The sequence below is a fragment of the Sinohyriopsis cumingii genome, chromosome 3 (genome assembly GCF_028554795.1).
Source record: "Sinohyriopsis cumingii isolate HCF-2022 chromosome 3, ASM2855479v2, whole genome shotgun sequence".
Taxonomy (NCBI): domain Eukaryota; kingdom Metazoa; phylum Mollusca; class Bivalvia; order Unionida; family Unionidae; genus Sinohyriopsis; species Sinohyriopsis cumingii.
The window spans coordinates 118,786,371-118,809,042 of NC_142963.1; the positions used below are offsets into that span (position 1 = coordinate 118,786,371).

Consider the following 22,672-nt stretch of genomic DNA (forward strand, 5'->3'; position numbering starts at 1 on the left):
TAATTAATCAGTGTCGGACGGCACTGCAAATGACAGACAACAATTAAGCACTTGGATATAATTTTTACCTACCGTATAGAAAATGCCTTTGACATTAAATTGTTTGTTATTACCGAAAAGAGCCCTTCAAGTTCTGGCCTAAGGCAAAAATATACTATTCAGCAGAATTGCGATGACAGGGATTATTGCCTTTGGACAGTTATGTCTTGTCCTCAATGTATACTTCATTGTACAATTCTAGAATTTATTAAACACAATTCTTCAGTTCTACATTTAATGTGAAGTAAGGACTGCATTCATGAATGAGAAAATTACATTTTGGTTCATGTCCCGTTAACTGCATGTACATAATGACTTCACCCGTGATTAATGACCGTAACAGCACCGTGATGCCCAAGTGCACACTGTCTTCGCCATTGTTGTGTTACGACCATTAATCAGAGGATGAAGAAACGTTCACCGTAATGTTGTTGTTCTTCACTGAGAGAAATAAGCACAAGAGTACCACTCATCAGGTTCATATAGTTGGAATATTTGGATTTCTCATAGGTATGTACGATTTTAAGCTTGAAATATGTGAATCGCATGCACTTTTCCATATGCATAATCTCTAGTGACTACAGGTAAAAACAAGTAAAGTATACATAATCTGTAGTGACTACAGGTAAATACATGTAAAATATAATACTCTGTAGTGACTACAGGTAAATATAAGTAAAATCTACATAATCTGTTGTGACAGGTAAATAAAAGTAAAACATGTAAAGACAAGTCAAACATAGATAATCTGCAGATACATACAAGAAAAACCATACATAATCTATAGGGACTACAGGTAAATGCAAGTAAAATCAGAATATCTTCATATATAAGACTGAGAAGAATTGTAAACTTAAATTTGTTGTTTTAATATGAGGTAAATTTTAAAAAGTCTCTTGTTTAATTTTTAAAATAATAATAATAATAATAAATTGACAAGTTTATTACTCCTGATCCCTTTTGTGAAGGTGCTTTGAGTGGCTTGAATATATATATATATATATATATATATATATATATATATATATATATATATATATATATATATATATATATAGATAGATAGATAGATAGATAGATAGATAGATAGTCAGTCAAGTCATGTACATATATGTGCTAATGTGTTCTGTATGTATTGCTTACAATGTATGTTTGAAATTTTTATTGTGTATGAGTTGTTATGAATTTTAATTAAATTATTATTGCTTCCATCAGGCGGTAGTAAAGTTCAGTATATTGTATTGTAAGATATACACCGACATTAAACAAAAACTACCTTAACTTGAACGTTCATAAATATTTTCTAGGTTTTGTTTTAGTACATATGCAATGTTATATTATGGTATGTATGAAGCATGTTCATTATTACTAATGCGTCAAAAAGTAAATTTATAGAGTATCTAAGATAATGAGGGCGTGATCTTCTTGGTGTTTCACTGGACTGTTCGTGACATAGTACGGTTGAAAACTATCAGAAAGGAAAGTAGGCCACTGTTGGTCTTTACTCAAAACATGATCAATCATTTTCTGGATTTCTTAGTCAAGTACCACTCTGCCTATTGTGTTTACATCAACATCACTGGATTTCTTAGTCAAGTACCACTCTTCCTACTGTGTTTACATCAACATCACCTTATCAGATAGTGGTTACACGTGTAAGCTTCCTGATGAACCCATATCATCTCATGTGATCGAAATGCCTAAAAGTGGAAAATTAATGGCACTGTGTGATACCTGCGTTAACTGCAAGTAAGACAATATATATTTTTCTTCTTTGTCGCTATAGTTGTATTCCACCTCAGTACTATAGCCTTCTTTATCTTCTCTTCCCTTTTATTTTTCATCTTCCTCTTTCGTTGGCAATGTTGCTACTGTCTGACGTTCAGTCATGGTTTCAGTTTTTGATACTGGAAGCTAGATTGGATTTTAAGTGGCATAGGGTATAGAAGCTGCCCTGGCACCTACTGGGGATCCAGAGGCAAAGCACTATTAAATGCAAATAGCCCATACTTGCACAATTTTAGGCGAGAGCGGAAAATGCTCTGTAGGTATTTTGCTCATGATGTAATAGACTTTTATAATTACTTCTCCTTAAATCCCTGTCAGCCATCTTTTGGGTCATCTTCCTAAGCAAAGGTATTGGAAACATAATCCCCTTTAAAATGGAATGATTTCAAGACATATCTGTGTATTGATACATGGATAATTGTGTAAATAACCAATATTAATGCGGAATTAACCAATTATTTATAGTCCTATCTCACAATACCAGCATGTGACAAATGCCTTTCCTTTAAATAACGTCAAGAATCAGGGTGACCCAAAGAGACGGCAGACACCGTCCTAAAGGGAATTAAACCTGACTGGAAATAAAATTGTTGCTACTTCCGTTTGAGATTATTATTGAAGATCTTATTTACAGACACAACACACATGAACATATCTTGTACAGTACAGAGAACTATCTCATATATCGTTTTAAGCCTGGAGGAAATAACCTCTGTCTATTATGCTGACATATTCTGGTTTGCAGACGACACGCCCCACAAGTAAACTTGTAGCAATGTTCCTCCGAGCCTTGCACAAGTTGACCTAGCACTTCGCACACGTTAATGAGTGACAGGGAACGTATAGACGGGGAATTTCGGCTTCAAGCAACGCTCATATTTGCTTTCAGGAATGGGCAACTCGCAGCCTTGGGTATGTATAAATGTACCATTTCAAAATATTTCTTGCCGTAGCAAAGAATATAAAGAAGTTGGGATGGAGGTAAAAGTGGTTTTAACACGCATGCCATAGCAGATTGTGTACATATATCGCTTTTCTGGTGGCAACAATAATCATAGTATCAGAATATATGCATCCGTGTCATTTTTACGGGTATCTTTGGGCCTGATTTTGACATTTTTGTACAATGTACGTCCGATTTATTAGTTCCATTAATTTGTGCGATATTTTGTAAAAAAATTTCCTACAGATTGTCATTGACATCGGCAAAAGGTGGTGTAGATTTACCGATAATCTAGGAACACACGTTCTAATACTGTGAACAATATTAAAATATTGTTGCTCCGTTTTTGACTTCCATATAATGCGCAGTTTACAAGCGAAGTTTACAAGTTGGCCAGATCCCGTGGAACACTTTTATTGTTCCCCACCTTTTAGCCCGAAACAAAGAATATTAAATTTGGGCCTTTCTGTTTCTTTGTCTGTCCCCCCGTTCGTCCGTCTATAACTACCTTAGCCAGCATATTCGGTATTGATAAGATCTTTGATCGATTGTCAGCATGACGTCATTTTTAATGTATTTATATTTCTAGTTATCAAACCCATCCAGTTTCATTTCTGCGCAGTAACTCCTTTCTTGTTATTGAATTAAAGCAAACTTGACATTGATGAGACCTCAGTTGACTTTGATGATTAGTTTTCTACGTCATCTTTGATTGGAACATCTCTCTGCTATTTCAGTCAGGTCGTAAAATAATTTCAGAAGTGGTTGTATGAATGCACATCAATTTGATGTGTTTGATGATTCACATGCGAATGAGTTCACCGTATTTGTTATAGCAGCAAAGGTCAACAATATTCTGATTGTGACTTTGGCTCTTTTTTGCTGCTATATTTTCCATGTGAACGAAAGTTGTACATAATATGGTTCTCAATGGCAACAAATTACATACGAGGTTTCCTGTTCTTTTTGAGGGAAGAACTCTACTTGACGGAAAAAAGTCTGAGGTATTCCGATTGTAATATCTTTTAGCTGAGTTTTGGACCCACACACTTTCATGTATGCACAATAAATCCGTTTGAATTTTGATTTTGACAAGACCTCGAATAGGTCAATTGTCTACATTATAAATCTTGATCTGACAGAGTTACACCCCTAATTATATACTCTTATTTCCAACGAAAAGCCGAAGCTATCAATTGCTATTATTTGCTTGTTGCGATAGAAGAAGATATGATCCAAATCTAGACATAAACCCAACAATACATAAGGAAATGTCATAGATATGACACTTACAAGAACTGGTTAACCTATCTCAGAACGAAGTTGATAGCTTTAATTGGGGACGTTTCAGCAATAATAGACATATCTTCCCCCGTAACAGATATGCCACTTTTGTTTTTAATTCAAGGTTACATTAATAATTTGGTAAACACAAACACTGATTTTAAAACAAAAGGAAACTAGGAGATATGTCATAAGGCAGTAGGTCTCTACGACTTATCTGTTCTCAATTACCCTATCCTTGATCCCTCCCCTCATGGAAACATTTTCAAAGTTTCCTAATTACACCTATTTAGTTTGAGCTTAGTTCATAACAAGACCAATCTCAAATTTCGCGACACGTTGCTTTCATTCGATGCAGACAGCGTTGTGATTAGCTGTATTTCTTCACGGAAAATGAATCTGTAACTGTATACTGACGAAATTCCGTGTCTGTAACGGTGTTTGTATGGGCTTTTATAGACATTGTTGGTCGCTGCGTTTATAACTATTAAACAGGCACCAAATCTTAAAGAAATATCAAGAGAATTGATATCAAGAGAATATCAAGAGATTTTGACTCTATGCCACAAGAGTCAAATAGACCACTACATACAATTAATTAGGATTGGTACCGCATGCTGCATTTTAAGTCGCGACCTTTTTCCGTTTTATGCTATTGTATTCAGACATTAGCTATGAAAGTCTCCTTTAAGTCATCACATACCATCATTTGTTGGCGTTATTCGTGCACACTGAGTGATGCCTTCGTGCGCTCTTGCGTTTGTAACATATTTGAAACAGCCCAGGCTACAACATCCTTTGATATGTTTGAAATAAAATTTGCGTTAGAAGTAGGGCCTCTGGATTATGAAAGAGACAAGGTTGCTCACCGAGTACATTACAGTGACATCCACAATATCGGATTCGCAAATTCCAAATTAAGCACCACAAAGATAATCTTACTTTCCTATAAGATATTTATTGAGATGAATTCTCTTCAATCGCACATCAATCCCTTCATCATAATTGTAATTTAAACGTCACTTACAGACCGAATATTCTGAAACTGCAGTGTTGTTTAGGTTCGCCAAAGTTGTCGAGGAAAATCACAGGGAACATGCGTGGATCTGCATGTAGACTTACCAGCAAAAGTAAATAAAATCAATAGCAGGAGAAGGTGGACAATTAAAGTTTAAATAGCACCGAGCCCCCAGTCAGCAATATTGACGGTCAAGGTGTATGAATAACTCAAGGTGAAAAGTATAACAATTTAATAAAATATATAAAATGTATTCAGCTATTTCATTGACAAATTTCTCAATCGCAATTTCTTTCGAACAAATACAATGACCTATTCACAATTTCCATTTGCTATTTAATCATGAATTTAAGGTCTTAAATGAGATAGTTTCCTTCAGTGTAGATGGATTCTGTTACGCTTCTATCCGCCTCTTATTTCTCTTTTGGTACTTCCGGTACCCTTGATTCCGTGCTCTCTTGGCACTTCCGGATCCGTCCTTCCCACACTTCCGGTATTCTCTTCCACGTTTCCTTCCGGTACTACTCTTCCACACAAGCTGCTGACGTCACAATAAACCTCCGACGTGTTCTCAACGTGTTGCCTCTCACACCCACACGGAATGATTCCTCTGGAGTTAGAAGATGGATATACTCGTGTCTCCTGCTCTAATCTCAGGAGAATTAACCATTCTACACAGACCTTTCATCAGAATAACGGCAAATACATTATCAGGTCAACTCACACACTCGCATCTAAATATTCCATGCACGCTTTGTTCTATAATAATTGTGATATAACAATACCAATTGTACCAGCGACTTCTAATACATGCATGCACATCCTGAACTGTTAACTTCCCGATATAGTAAACTATCACCATCAACAACAATCATGCATTTCCTACCCTACGAATTACAAAAAGCATACAAATATACACATACCTAATCATACGTGTTCAGTTCCAACAATGACTAACTCTGCATAATTCACAATCTCTATATTAATATACTAATAAAGCAAGTACTAGTTCTAACACAATTTAGTAATACACCCTGTCATGCATCACGAAGCAGCACAGCAAATTACACAACCCTGCAGCCTACATACGTTAATCTTTCATGTTAATAATTCGCTATACACTACGTTACGATATGCTGATGATTCAGATATACACGGAAGATTCCAGTTCTAATAATTCACATGTACAAAAATAATGTATTTATCTTACAACACCTAGTTATGAAAGTGAGACAAATTCGAGCGAAGATATGTTACCTCAAGAAACCTTTGTCCGCCAATCCAAACTATAATTTACCTAAAATTCCTTCCCGCCGTTTAACAAGCGCAAATTCGGAGTACAGTCTAATGCCTCCCAGCTTGTCTACGATCCATGTCTGGCAACGTTCGCACATGTACTGACGGTAAAATGGACGTTGTCTGGACAAATTGCTTATTGAGACTACGGCCTAGATTTGAATCTCTCAGTTTCGATTGGATATGGTCTGGTCTCTTTGAAAACTGCCATGGGGTAATTTAACACTTACCTGTTACACTAGGGTTTCCGGTCCCCAAAAGCCCAAGATTACTTCCAAGCCAGTTCGTTACATTTCTAAGTGCAAAACAAACAAATGCGTCTCTACCTGGTCATGGATTCCTTTTGAATTTTACCTTGAACGGGTCGTTGCGCGTTGGTTAAACAACAGTTATACAGTTTCATTGTGTCCAAAATCGGTCAAAAGTCATATTCTCACATAATACATATTGACATTACCCTAGGTGCTCTTAAGTAATAATTAACTATAAGAAAATATGTGTTAAGCATCAGCACATTTTTCCCAACAACGTGACAGATAACATTAACGTTTTTGAAAGAACTGAGCAGATGCTTCGGCACAAACTATATCTGTAAATCCTAACTAGTTTTCTTTTCCGTTGTTAGCACATATATCTTATCTCCAAAATCTACATTTATTGAAAAAAGATTACAAATATTGTTCATTTTCTATTGAACCAGTTATAGATCATAATACAGCTCCATAGCCTATCTCCGTGGAGCAGAGGAATCTGATGGAGTAATGTCAGATTTCATACTTAGTATACAATTACAATCACTGTCTACCCTGGAGCATCGCCCCTCAAGCAATATAAGTTTAATCGCTTTCCACTTGGAGTTTAAACTTTTCTGACCCCGGCCTTTAAAGTACTTTTACTTGCTATTCTATCTTTGTCTTTATAATGTAAATTTAGTGTAAAAGGGCTTTTTGAAGTTACCTATATAACCACATATGATCTTTGTGCCAACGCATAAGAACGTCGTATAAGCCTACATTATTGTGCAGTATTCTGAGCAATGGATCTCGATATTGGGGTTGGAATGAAGAGGAAGGGATTTGTAGCACAATTAAAGACAAATGCGAGTAGATGTTTCGAAGCAAAATTAGAATCTGCACGTGCTGTTTAAAAATTTAAATTGGGAAAATGCTCTAGTGAGGGTATCTGACATTTTCTCGATGTAAAACCTTTTCTCGATTGGTAGCTTTATCATAATTCTGGTTTGGTGAATACATTCCGTTTACTCGGCCCCTATCCTAGGTCCCATGTCAAAACTCTTTAATCTGGGTTATTTGTTTTTATTGGAAAGGAAGTTTAGAAACTGGAGTGTTTTATATAATGTAAGACATATGTCTCGAAAAGCAATCGTATCATGGTTGTATCTACATAAACTAACAAAATTAAGGAAACTGAGGATAAATGCATTGTCAATCACCTAGTCGAAATAATGAGAGGCTACTTCTGATTGGTTATTATCCTTCATTTCTTTAAATCCAGATTACATCGACGATAAAATTACGAAAGATTGTTGTTTTCCAAAGGCGTCAGGAATACTAACTTTTCCCATCTAAAACTGCAAGAAAGTAAAAGGTTCGAAAATGGATAGACCGATAATTTGATTGAAATCGAATTCAGCTTATGATAAGGAGATATGAGAGGCATTGATAAACATTCATGTTGGGGAGAATTTTCAATTACCCCGTCCACTTATTTTTAGTAGCCAGTCAGAATAAGCAATGCATTTCGTGTTAAGCATAAAGTTTTTCAATTTCACGACTGTGAAAGCTGTAATTTGATTAGCAAATCGAAAAGTCAATACAACATGACTTCGTATTGATGTCCGTTAAATCTTCGTTATGTCGGATATTATTATTTTAATCAGATTGCAAAGACCCACAGAAGGTTCTTTTCTCTACTGTTCCTTGTTAACGTGAAAAGCATGTATTCATTCTTGCCCCTGTGAGGTTACCGTGATGTAAATTATCGCCACCCAAGAAGAAAATGAAAAGATCTTTTAGGAGACAGGAACACGTTTATAAAAATATGACTGTAAGTCAGTGATAGGTGGTGGTAAGATGGGGGTGGTAGGTGGTGTTGATTCCTTGCTGAGAAGAATAAAGAAAAGAAATCTGACACCAGTGAGGCAGCTTCAAGACGTTTGCAATCATTCATCACTACAAAAGAAAAGAGAAGAAGAGAAAAATTTTGTAGTATGGACAACATCTGATCTGAAAGCATGTCTTCTGTGCCTCTAGGCTTCCAATAAGCTATGCAAATGCGAGGAGGTCTGTCAAAATATGTTTTCAGTGCCTTGAGACGAATACCTTTGTCGTTTTCAACAAGACCTAGGTGAGACCTCATTTTTGAAATAGTGCATACAAACAGTAGAAAGAAAAGAGATAGTTTGATAACATTAGTACTATGTATTATGACTACTTTACAAACATGGTAGTCCTTTATGTACTTATGTATCTATTGTATAGTATCTTCAGTTGTTCACCACGTTACAAATGTAGTGTAGATAGCAGTGTACCAGTCAGATGAGCCGTGATTGTTTCGTTTAAAATGAGTGAACGAGATAGGAATAGTCTATAACTTTAGAGTAATAAACGCCGAAACGTCGCCGAGGATGCTTACACGTCATATGATATTGTTGTTATGTATATTTGATTTAATTATATCTGATTTAATATATATTTATTTCAATTTAATTGTTTGTCAGTTTTATTTTGGAATGTAAATTTATTCACTAGAGATGATACTTTTTTTAGAAAATAGTTTGACCTTGACTGTTAGTTCATGAACACCAGGTATTGGTCTAAATCCTGACCTTGTTTCAAAATTTGTAGCAATATTCGGAAACAAGTTTTATTTTATTTTAAAATGATTGGTTCTTTCCAAGGTAATGATGGGACTTTGTCTTTAAGATATAAACAATTTTTTTTTTAAATGATTGCATTTCGTCAGGGTCACACAGGGTAAACGTGATCTGTAACAAGTATTTGCTTCTTTAAACTTCCAGAAGATGATTGTTTACGTTTAAGAAAGACCATATAACCCATGTTTTGGAGAATTAATCTCAGTAGAAGATGGGCTGTTAAACTGTTAGTTGTATGTTGTGCTGTTTGGAGTTATTTCAGATTACTTGGTTTGGAGTTGTTTCAAATTACTTGGATTCAAAAGGATTAGTTCTGTTATTTTTCTGGAAAATACGTGTGCTCATGTAATATTGTGGAACAAGGACAGTTTTTTTTTAATAAAAAATTTATTCAGCTATCAGAAACCGGAGTGATAATTCCTATTTCTACAAGGAACTGTAGACTTCAACACTAAAGAATGCAGCATAAGTCATCGTCTTCCATCTTGGATTCTTCGTCGGGATTCGAACGTGAAATCAGTAGAACATTTTGTTATTAAGACTACTAAAATTTTATTCTCTGATTATTTTTGGATTTGATTCAATAACACCGTAAGTTCATATTTTTTCTCTCATTTTTACAGAATTTTTCCAGGGAAATAAATTATTGTATTTTTCAAAGCTTATTGTTTTCACTCTTTCTTGTGTTACCTTTTATTCGACCCTAAACAAGTGACATAAGATTGTATGCTAGGTGGTCAATGTCTTTGTCCTATTTGACTTTGAAACCGCATTTTTATATTATCATAAAGAAACAGACGAAACAGACGTGATCAGATTTTTAATGCTAAGTTCTTTTGTTGTATTATTTATTCTGTACGTATTCGAATAGAAAGTTTATAACACATTTTGACTGCATTTTTAAAGGGGTGTTTCTTTCTTTTGTCATAAGAAAGTCAATCAACCAATCCATAATATCTTGGTACATTCGTACGTCTTTACTTCTATGCATCTTTCTGTTCACCCTCTATCTGATTATGCATTTCGCCATGAAATGTGACATAGATTTTTAGTAGACATGATTTGAGTGAAAACTTGTTGTCGGAAAAAGTACTACAAATACAACAAGATGGTTAGGAAAATCAAATGATAGTTTGTTCACAAACAGAAGCCCCTTCTACTTAAGTGCAAATGCATGGAAACTATTTGCGTTAATGTTGACAGCAAGCGAAGTAATTTATCAAAACTAATATTTCTTAACAGAAATTCCGTGTGACAAGTAAAGGTTTTCCTGAATAAAAAATATATGTTGATCTTGATGTCTGTATATATAGACAGCGTGACATACTTTATGGAAGACCTTCATGTAACGGGCACCTGCTCATATAGGACAGTAATCGGTATCTTATCTAAAACCGGCATGCAGAGAGACCTGTCTATCAAAGACACGTTTTTGTGGTCCATTTAGTGTTTATTATAGAAAAAAATTCCTTATATTCATGTAACACTGAATCAATAAATAAACTGATCAATCGATTAAGCGAACATTTTTTCCGTCAGCTATCCCCCAAAACAACCAGTTCATCATTTTGTGTATCGAACTATCAATCAATCAATTTTCAGCGACCAAACCGTTAAGGAAAGGACCATTCAATTAATTCTTAAGTCCGTCTGTTCATTTATCTATATATCTGTCTGGACGTCTGTTTCCTCCATTTCTCTGTCGTTCTGATCCCATTGTTAGCCTCCAATCAGTTTATTTTATTTTATTACTATAGGTAAAAAGAGGGGCATGGATCGATAAACCGTCCTTCTGACGTCAGTTGTTTGCCTCTTCGTCAGAAACATATAGATGGAATCATATTGGTCCGATCCTATGTACGTGATGGAGGTGTGGGAAGGGATTGTGTTTGACGTAATTTTAATATTTGTAAGTCATTGTTTTTAACAATGTTTTTGTCAGCTGATAATTTACATATTACTCTAGTTTCCTTTTGATTTAAAGCAATTTGTCATCATCCATCATCTTGGTCGACTTTAATCGTGCTTACGTTGCGTTAAAAACATAGGTTTTGTATTCGTTGACAATGAATAATGCAAGAAGTACGTGTATTTCATGAATAAAACAGGTAGATAGGATCCATCGCAAGGGAATCGTAAGGTTTTCATGTACCATGAATTAGACATGGGTAAAGGGTCCACGGTAAGGAAATTATATATATATATATATATATATATATATATATATATATATATATATATATATATATATATATATATATATATATATACGATACGATAAAAACAGCGTCCTTCTAGATTTTGATCCCTTTTTGTGTATCATGGATTTGTTGCAAACTGCTTGCTTTGGAAACAATGGCTCGGGTGGGTATGTGAGAAAGCTTGCCAAGTAATCCCGTGAGTTGGTGGTTCTTACTGGGACTTTCTCTGGTTCTTCCTCCGCCAGTTATACTGGACTCCATGTATTACCTGCCTATCGTGTGCTGAAAATTGGCGTTAAACCGAAACAAAATCACCAAGCACTAAATGTATAAGTACTTAATTATTCCCGCTGATTGTATCATGTGCATTTCATTGAGAGAGAGAGCGAGAGATGTATACTATTTTTTCAAGAAAATTCTTTCCTTTTTTCCCGGAAATTTATTGATTCCATCCGAAAATTATTGTTTTCTCTGTAAGTTTATCTTTGTTGTTGTAGGTTGCTGTCTTTGTATTTTTCTTATCGTTTCGAGGCACTACCCATAATTTTGGACCCGACAAAAAATTAAATTTCATTAAAGTTAAGAATGTTAGATCGTTTTGGAGTCATTCAGATGAGCGATTTTAAAGTAAGATATATTCTAATTTTTGCCAAAAGATTTTGACAGACTCAAGGAAATGTGTCTGATTTCTCACTCTTGTCCGAAAAAAAACAACAAAATACGACGCTAAGAGATGAAAACTTCCCTCTTTAAGAATATAGGCGAAGTGGTCGAGAGAAGAGAAAGGGGAAAATTCAGAAAATATACATGGGTAGACAGTTCAGCGAGTGAAGTGCTCAAAACCCCAGAAGTTTTGGGTCATATTTCCGCTGATGATCGTCGTGAAGAAATACGATCGTCTTTACAACGAGGTATGGTTTGTGTCTAGCGACATTTTCTTGGTGGAACTACATACTTTATGAATCGTATCCGACTTTTAATTTTTGTTTTGTTCCAAAGGCTCCTTCTCGCAAGAGCAGGTCATCATCTGAAAGTGTAGATTAAGTAAGTTTAGATAATATTTCTTTTCTGTCTTTCTATATATAACTGAATATTTATATGGTCACACACGCATGTAAAAGAACCAAGTAAAAGTAATTTGCAAGATTAAAAAATATATGTTTCGCTGTACACCGTGACTGAATATTTTTTTGCACCGATATAATAAATTAGATCATTGTAATAGTTATTTCCCCATAATTTGCATAGTTACACATGAATTCCCTTTTTAAATTGTATTTTATCATTCCTTTCTTCCATTTATTACCATTGAACTAGGGTCTCCTGGTAGTCGAGTGGTTTAAAGCGCTCTCCTTTGTCGTTCATTGCCAGCGCACCCTTGTCCGCGTGGATTCGAGTCTCGGCGCGATCAAAGTGGGTATGTGAGAAAGCTTGCCAACAGCTTCCCGTGGGACGGTGGTTTTTAGCGGGGTTTGTCTGGTTTCTTCCTCCCCCAATTATACATACAGCATATATTGCGCTAAAAAATAGCGTTAACCCCCAAAACAACAAAAACAACGTCCTTCTGATTAATTTCATGCAATTTGCCTTTATCGATTTCTGTATCCCGCTGTGAAAACTCGTGCACTGATCTAAATATAATACAGGTCTGTGAATAATCGAGAAACAAAGGCACGATAATGACAAAACTAATTGATTATTCGGAATTGAATAGTTGAGAGACATATAAACCGCAATGCAATTTATTCAGCATTTATTAAATAATTATTAATTTCTTACACACGTGTGAAATTACTTACATATTACGTGACTCCTTCGGCTCTTGTGCCTTTTACTTCATCCCATTATGTAATGTCATTTTTGCATCAAATTACGCTAATGTTCCTTCATTCTCTCTGACTGCTCCGGTGGCCTAGTGGTTAGTGCGTACGCCTCGGATGCGGGAGGTCGTGGGTTCGATCCCCGGCCTAGTCATACCAATGACTTACAAAAATGGTACTAACAGCTGCCTCGCTTGGCGCTCAGCATTAAGAGGTTAGTGTTAAGACTGGTCGGCCTGGTATCATGATAATGTGACTGGGTGAGTTAAATTTCTGTTACGAATGTAGTTCACCTTAGTTCGGAGAAAGAACTATTACACCTGAATAAGGTCAAGTCCTCAATAAGGCCTACAATAATATATTATAATATTACGCAACACATTAATAAACGTGTAGGATGTAATTATAGCCACGATTCTGATTCAGAACGATCATGCCAAATAGTTATGTTATACGCACATATTAATGTGATGAGTACTCGTGCGTACGATTGCATTTGTACAGGACACACTGCCAGCAGGGACACACATAGCAACCTGTGTGTTTCTACAAAACGCCATCAAATAAAATTAGTATTCCTCACCTTTCCTTGAATAATAATAATGCTAATAATAATAATGAGGACATTGTATAGCGCCTAATCTTTAGAAGCTCTAAGCGCTTTACAACATTACACAACACCTATAAGATAAAAAAACATAATGATATGATTACAAAAACAAACACCATGAAATTAAAAAACATTAAAAAAACATGCTGAGAACATTTAAGGTAGGAAACATTATTAGGTCTTTAAGTTTGTTCTTGCAGTCGAAATAAGTGAGTTTTGAGAGCCCTCTTGAATGTGATCACTGTGTCTTTGTGTCTAAGTTCAGTGGGCAATTCATTCCATGTTGCTGGGCCATGGTATGCAAAAGAATGCTGTCCATATGACTTTGTTTTCATAGTGGGAATAATGAGTATACGATTGTCAGAAGTGGAGCGTAAGTATCTTGCTGGTTTGTACACAAGGGTGAGGTCGGATAGCTATGTTGGACTAGAGTCCGACAGTGAAACGTAGCACAGAGAACAAATTTTGTGTTTGATTCTGGATCGAATGGATAGCCATTGTAGGGTACAGAACAGCGGGGAGGTGTGCTCTGATCGTAGTACTCTAAGTATGATCCGAGCAGCTGTGTTTTGAACTTTTTGAAGTTTCTGGAGCAGATATAGAGATGAACCAGTCATATCTGAGTTACAATAGTCCAGTCTTGAAAGTACTAATGAACACACAAGTCTTTTAGTGGCATCAACCGAAAGATATTTGCGAATTGAGATGATGCGTCTCAGCTCAAGATATGCAGCCTTGCATATGTTCATGACATGTTGGTGCAATGTGAGAGTACTGTCCAGAGTAACACCTAGGTTTCGTAGTGATTGTGTGAATTTAATGTTGGTGTTGCTGATATTTATTGTTTGAAGTAAAGGATTTGAATGAGAAAGTCTTTGTGTTGTGATCAGAATGGCCTCAGTTTTATCATCATTCATCTGCAGCTTGTTACATGTCATCCATGATTTCACATCAGAAATGCACCTCTCTACACCTTGGATTGTAGCATCAACTTCAGTTAGATTTGTATATTTGGGTGTCATCAGCGTACAATTGGTGAGACAATGGATGATGATCTATGACACTTGAGAGCGACTGAGTGTACAGAATGAAGAGAACAGGTCCAAGAACAGACCGCTGTGGAACACCACAACATATATCAACTGGGCTGGAGTGTATTCCATTTGCATATACAATTTGTGTCCTGTTGACCACAGAGGACTTGAACCACAGTAAGGCTGTATCATGAATGCTAAATACATGCTGGAGACGGTGAAGTAATATATCATGGTCTATTGTGTAAAATCCTGCAGACAAATCAAGGAGGGTGAGGACTGTAATCTTTCCGCTATCCAATGCAGAGAGAATGTCATTAACTACTTTTAGAAGAGTAGTTTCAGTACTGTGACAAGGGCGATATGCAGATTGTACATTGCTAAAAAGACTGTTTGAATTTAGGTGAGATACAAGCCGGGATAGAGCAACCTTTTCTAAGATTTTTTATATGAATGGGAGATTAGAAACTGGGCGGTAGTTCTTTAAATCATTATGGTCTAGTGTTTGTTTCTTCAGCAAAGGCTTTACAATGACGTTTTACATCTAAGACTCTGATCTACAGCGCCTAAAACACTACATGAGCGTGGTAGATGCGATCCAGTAATACAAGCTAATGTCCAAAACAGGTGGAAGATAAAGACATACCTGAGTTTTAAAAACTGGCCGCTATTGTAAATATTGACGGAAGATATTTGCAAAAGTACAGAAAACGAAATTACATCACGAAAACAACGAGCAGTGCAATAAATATGAAACTATACTGAAAATGTGAAAACATATGAAAATAGACTGGAAGTGTTAAAACATATGAAGATAGACAAGAAATGTGAAAACAGGTATGAAAATAGACTGGAAATATGAAATCAGATATGAAAATAAAATGGAAATGTGAAATCAAATACGAGAATAGAATGGAAATGTGAAAACAGATATGAAATTAGACTGTAACTGTGAAAACAGAAAGTACTATAACAAATACTGGGAAATAAGATACGACTTTAAAAATAGATCGATATTCCATATATATATATATATATATATATATATATATATATATATATATATATATATATATATCGAAAATGGCTTAGCAGCACAAATCCTGTAGGAGTCAGTGATGACGATTCAGGCCATCTTCTTGGTACATTGTATGCTTCTTTTGATCTTTATGATTTAGATCAACAAGGTAATGGTTTTACGAGCCTATCGCTAGATACACAATAGACAGAGAAAATAGAAAGAAAGATTATGTAATGTCTTCTAAGTATATATAGATAGATATATATAAAAAAAATCAAGATTGCTAACTTTATCATTGAGGACATTCTGGCCATAAATATGGTGTCTCTCTTCCTTATCGACTTTATTGAACGAATAGACACTCCTAAAAGTAGCGTTGGCAGAACAATGCTTTTCCGACGTATACATATAACACCACCAACAACAAAAACAGTTCAGAACAATTTATGAGGCTTTTTTCTTTATATTGTCTGTGATCTGCTTAATTCCTTTGGCATTTTTGAAACTAATGTATTTAGATATAATCAAAGCAATTCCATTTTTAAAGACAAAACATCTGTGAAGTATGTAATTTAACTTCTGTGTCAATTTTCACTATTCCAGTGGTTGACTCTGAACAGCTACTGCGTGCTCTTAATAATGTTTTCTTTTAACTCTGGATTTGTCTTCTTCTGTTTGCGCTAGAATAAAATCATTTATTGTGTTTTGTGGGGAATACTGAGTTAGCATCGATAAATAGTGAAGGAAACCGGAAGACAAAGCAAAATGATAGAGAATTTTTATCTACATTACTGCTTTTAACCCTTTCCTTTTTTAGTAATAAATGATGAATTTGAAATTACAATATTCATGCCAATCACATCTTACGTCTAGAGCACTTTTTTTTCCAGGTTGTCAGGAACTCATTCTTATCACAATTAGAACTTCCTAGGTTTACTCCCGGGAAAAAGGACGAAAACGCTCCCTACCGGATCATTAGTAAGGATGGAAAGGTGCAGATCGGGCTTCAGCAGATATCCTTCTTCAAGAGACGACGTTACTGGAAGAACATTCTTACCACAGTACTGCAACTCAAATGGCGATGGATGTTTGTCATCTTTTCATTTGGCTTTTTGGTTACATGGACGGCTTTTGCTATCATATATTACATCATCGCCCTGGTTCACGGTGACATTGGGGATAATTATACGGGATCCAAGAGATGCATTGCACAGGTTGGGTCATTTACTGCAGCTTTTTTGTTCTCTTTGGAAACTCAGCACACTATTGGATATGGATTTCGCCATATCACAACAGAATGTGGGATGGCTGTTTTGTTTGTCTTCCTCCAGTTCATATTGGGAATCGGCGTTCAGTGTGTCATCGCCGGACTAGTTGTGGCAAAACTTCAACTCGCTAGAAGATGTGGAAAGACGGTTCTGTTTAGCAGCAAGCTTTGTGTTGGAACTTACGATGGTGAAATATGCTTGATGGTTAGGGTTGGAAACATGCGTCAGTGCAACTTGGTGTCCGTCAGGGGATATGGGGTCCTCATGGAACGTGAAACGATTGAGGGTAATGAAAGTCAAGAAATTCTGAACGAAACTTCTCTGGAGTTCACCTCGGAGAACGGCGGTGATTACATTAATCTCTTTTGGCCCGCTGTGATGTACTGTGTGATTGCGAACAATCCAAGAAAATTCGTGAACAGATTGTTCGATGACGGGTCAGAACTTGTCATCACCCTTGAAGGAATCATTGAGTCAACAGGACAAAATTTGCAAGTCCGAACATCGTATAAGCCGCAAGAAATAGAGCTCGGGAAGAAATTTCGGGACTTAGTTCCTACGTATATTCACAACAATGATCAGAAATCGTACCATGTCATTGATCACAAAGACTTCCATCTGATGGAGAACGATCCAAATTGGACACAACTTTTTGAAACGGATTAAAAGATAGCTCTTATATAAGTCATGGGAAGAACTCTTAATATTTGTTTCGTCTGGAATCGGGTATTTTTTGGAATACCACATTGTGCTTTCTGTTATATTAATGAAAGTTATATTAATGAAACCTTCAATTTCTGTAATATTCTATTCATTCTGTAACCCGATGCTTTCGATGTCATATGTCTGTCACTATGTTTCTCTATTTCTGATGATTAAATAGTTGTTTCAAATTGTTGCATAATTTTAAAGAACATTATAGGTGTCTTCTTCCAACATTTTTCTAAATCGCTTGAAGAATGATGTATGAACATTTTTATATACGAATTTCTATTCTTTGAATTCGTTTTGAGAAGTACTTTTAATTCCAAGTTGCAAAGACTGATATGGTTCTAGACAAATAAAACCTTTTTTTTGGTTTATAACTCTATCTTTACTGCAATATTGTTTGACGTTTGACGATCTGTTCTCAAAACTGAGAATTACACGTCATTTTTGTCATGCCTGCATTACAGACGAGACACTCTCGTCGCGATGTCATCAGCCGTTGCTGCTTCAGACATAAATCATTGAGTTTGCCACAAAATAAATCAAAACTGGTTTAAAAGACCTTAATGAACAAAACCTCTGTACAATATTTCTTAATGTTTGAACAAACATTATAGATGCGGCTAAAAGGTACACATAACCGAAGCAAGCCAGACACAACAATAGTTACATTACTCAAGATATGTTTTGAAATATTACCTTGCAAGTGCATTTTCAGTTTGCTTCAAAATGTCAGAAAATCGTGAGAGTGAACTAAAAAAACCTCTGAATTTCGTAGTCTAAAGAGATCATATAAAGATGTACTTACGTGTTTTCATTGTTTTGGGTTGCATATAGCTTAACATAGTACTCAACCCATCGCTGCAGTTGTTTCCCCTGGTCTGTGATGACTTCGCCCGTCTTGGACTAGAGGGGGGCGGTCTTGTAGCTGAGGGGGGTGGGTGGGTGGGGGGCTGTCGCCTTCTTGATACCCTCGTACATTCCTCTTGCATCCCCGTTGTCGGCAGCTGTCTGTATACTGTTGCAAATGTTCAGCCAGTAGGTGTTGACACAGCGGCGGGCGGTCTTCTGGGCGTTGTTCCTTGCAATCCTGAGGGCGTATTATTGATAGTGTGTTCTACCTGTGGGCAAAATATTCGGACAAATAACCAAAAGTTTCACTTTTGTGCAGGAAATAAAATATGTAGTTTTTGTGATCAAGTCGTCTAGTTGGAACATCAATATTGCTTTCAAAAATATAAAATCGAGCTGGAAGAATTAAATGTCGACCAGCACAATAAAAATAAACGAGACTGTTAAACGGGGGGAGTGAATTGTCCCTCCAAATTTGGTTTTCGTTATCTAGGGGTTCGAGTAATTGTAAATATAAATGGTGAAACTCATAGGTGAAATAGATAGAGATCTGAGCAGGTATATAGAGCAAACCAACACGAGCCCCCGTAACCTTGGAGTAACGACTCCACTTCCTTACGTTGCTCTGACGTTAACGTCCCGTCAAGCACAACGTCGACGTAGGTTTCTTCCCTCGTCAAAGGACAACTAGGGAGTACTTCCGCCTTTCCTCCGTTGTCGTCGACTTCTTCCGTTACAACCGTAGCAACCACGAACTCTGTGGGTGTTTCTCTTTCACGGTAACGTTTCAGGAGATTTACGTGGTACAACTTCTCCTTGTCTCCTACCCGGATACGGTAGTTCTGTCCACCCTTTTTCTCCGTTACCACGAAAGGTCCCCTCCATGAGACTTGAAGTTTGTTGTGCTCTAATGGTAACAACAACAACATCTTGTCACCCACCTCAAAGTGACGTTCCTTCGTCCTTTTGTTGTAATATTTGACTTGACGCCCCCTTGCGTCACAGAGATTCTCCTGAGCCAATTTCGAAACCTCTTCCAGCTTGTTGCGGAGATCAACAACATATTGGTATGTTGTTCGCACTTCCTCCGATGCTTTCTCATCCGTCCATAATTGTTTTAACACAGCCATGGGTCCCCTGACTGTCCTTCCATATACTAATTCAAAAGGTGAAAAACCCAAACTTGCCTGTGGCACTTCTCGATACGCAAACAGTATCGCGGGAAGGTATTGATCCCAATCGCTAGGTCGACCTTCACATAGCTTCTTCAGAGCCTGTTTCAATGTCCCATTGAAACGCTCCATCAAACCATTACACTGCGGGTGATACGGGGTAGTCGTCAGGTGTCTAATAGATAGTAATCTATTTACTTCTTCCATCACCTGGCTCACGAACTGCGTCCCCTGGTCAGTCAGTATCTCCTCAGGGACACCAACTCTAGACCAAACTCCTAACAAGGTCTCAGCCACCGTGACTGAGTCAATGTTCTTCAAGGCCACTGCCTCTGGGTACCGAGTGGCGTAATCTATTATCGTTAATATATAACGATTACCGCTTTCTGCCGCCGGCTTTATCGGACCTACCAGGTCCATCGCCACCCTCGAGAAAGGTTCGTCAATCAGTGGGGTGGTTCCTAATGGCACCGGGCGATGGGAGGTCTTTGGTGCCACCCGCTGCACTTGTCGCACGACAAACAATACCTCCGAACATCCCCATACACACCTGGCCAGTAGAACTCCCTCACTAACCTATCTCTGGTCTTCGCCACGCCCATGTGGCTTCCAAGTAGACCCTCATGTGTTAGCCTAAGCACTTCTGCTCGCTTCACTCTGGGCACAACAACTTGCTTGAACGTATCGGTCCCTTTATTGGCGTACCGATACAAAATATCGCGTTTCGTCGCGAACTTCACCTCGCCGTCTGGCATTCTCCGTTTAGACCCATCTTTTGCGTATCTGCGTACCTTGTTGAGAGACAAATCTTCCTCTTGAAGTTTCCTCAACTCGCCAGGTAGCAAATTGTCTATGGGCGAAGTCGTGGGTCGTAGCGGCTTTAACCCTGACCTTCGCTTCATAGCCCTCGTCTCAACAGACCCGACGTATACAGGTGTACACGTCATAGGGTTAGGTTGCGGCAACACATACCTACACCCTAATATCACATCATGAGACAGTCCCGACAAACACGCTGCTTGAATTCGTCCCTTTACATACGGCGAATCAAGATCAATGCTAACGATCGGAAGCGAATCCTTCATCCGGTTAGCAAACTGGACCTCAACCGTCTTGCCTGTATAAATCCCAGGCTTGACATACTTACTATCCACCAAGGCAGGATAACTGCAGCCAGTATCATACAGTACGGTTGCCCTCTCACCGTTAACCGTAGCTACCGCTGTATTAATCAACTCCACTGTTTCTTGTCTCTTAACAGTATTCGGAGTTACCGAATTAATCGTTGTCGGACGATACTTCCTACAATCCTTAACGACATGGCCTGGTCTGTTGCAGCCGTAACACACCGGCTCACCTTTCCTCTCCGTGGCATCTTTCTCTACCCCCTGAGTCTTCCCCGACCCACGGAAATGTTCTCGGCTGAGATTTTCAGCCCCTGGTCTCCCACCATTCTGTCCATTCCGTCTTTGGGGTGCCACCTCAGTGGTCTTTCTATGCTCGCCGATTCCAGGTCGGTCCCTGCCACCCCATGTGGTTGGATGCGAGTGCGCGCTCTCATAGCGCTAGGCCATCACGCTTATATCATCCAAAGTCGAGAACTTACGCTCCGCTAAAAATACTATTAAATCCTTCCTGTACGTACTTAAGACGTGCTCTTTCAAAATTTCTTCGCGTATGCCTTCATACGTTAGCTCGGTGCCAGATATTTTCATCCATTTATCAAAAATTACGCGTACTCGGCTATGGAATTGCGCGTGCGTTTCAGTAGCTTTTTTCGACGATTCTCTAAAGAGTTTCCGGAAAGTTTCTGCCGACAGCTTATAGTGCCGTAGTAGCGCTTTCTTCAGAGCGTCGTAGTCGTCTATCTCCTCCGGTGTCATATTGTGGTAGACGTCTTTCGCGGCTCCCTGTAAGAATGCTGAAACATTGATAGCCCACTGGTCTCTGGGTAGCTGATGAACCAGTGCCAACTTTTCGAACTGTATCAGAAAGTTGTCAACAATTTCGTCCTTGTCATTGAACATGGGCATGGTCATCTGTATTGGTCGTCTGTCTTCAGATCGTTTACTTGTAGACCCTGGACGTTCGTTCAGATCTTCACCCCTCCTGAACTCGGCTTCGATCCTCAGTCTCTCCATGGCTAACATATGTTCGCGTTCTCTAGATTTCTCCTCGGTCTGCAATCTGGCTAGTTCGAGCTCTCGTTCAGCTGCTTGTCTGTCTTTCTCTCGTTCACGCTCGGCTGCTTATTGCTCCTTGTGTTCCCTAACACTTCGTTCGACAAATTAAGCTAACTGGGTCACATCGTAACCTAATTCCTCTTTTCCTATTGACTTAAATTCCCTAACTAATTGTCTGTCAATCGCTATCCTGGTCTACTTGTAAGGTGACACAAAAATTAAGTCTTTTACCTATAACTTAAGTTTTACTGCCCTATTTGAGAATAGCCCCTCACGTAGTTATCGTATGCCTGACTCAGTTAAACCAGACGGTCGCTGTACCAATCAATCAATAAATAAACGAGCAGTACGCAGCTGGAATGCCTCCCCAAATTAGTGCAGCGCTTACCCACTAACAAGGCGTAATTTATTACTGCGGGCTTTGCCTAAATATCTCTTCTCACAAGAGAATACAAAGGAAATTTCCCACTTTACCCCACAAATTTAGAATACGACTTGATAGCAAAGGTATGTGTCTCAATTCTTACAATATTCTCATC

General features: G+C 37.6%; 1 protein-coding gene across 6 annotated transcripts; it reads left to right on the forward strand.

Moving 5' to 3' along the window:
- The first annotated feature begins 241 nt into the window (after positions 1-241).
- On the forward strand, positions 242-18,111 carry LOC149803685 (inward rectifier potassium channel 2-like). Of its 6 annotated transcripts, none has more exons than XM_089953464.1 (4): positions 242-549; positions 2,573-2,739; positions 11,022-11,173; positions 16,841-18,111. In XM_089953464.1, the coding sequence occupies exons 3-4, from the start codon at positions 11,096-11,098 to the stop codon at positions 17,882-17,884; spliced, it is 1,122 nt and encodes a 373-aa protein (XP_089809590.1). In that variant the 5' UTR covers positions 242-549; positions 2,573-2,739; positions 11,022-11,095; the 3' UTR covers positions 17,885-18,111. The 6 variants fall into 6 exon arrangements, with proteins under 6 accessions (XP_089809590.1, XP_089809593.1, XP_089809595.1 ...); XM_089953466.1 differs by lacking the exon at positions 242-549 and adding an exon at positions 1,635-1,788; XM_089953467.1 differs by lacking the exon at positions 2,573-2,739.
- Positions 18,112-22,672: the final 4,561 nt, after the last annotated feature.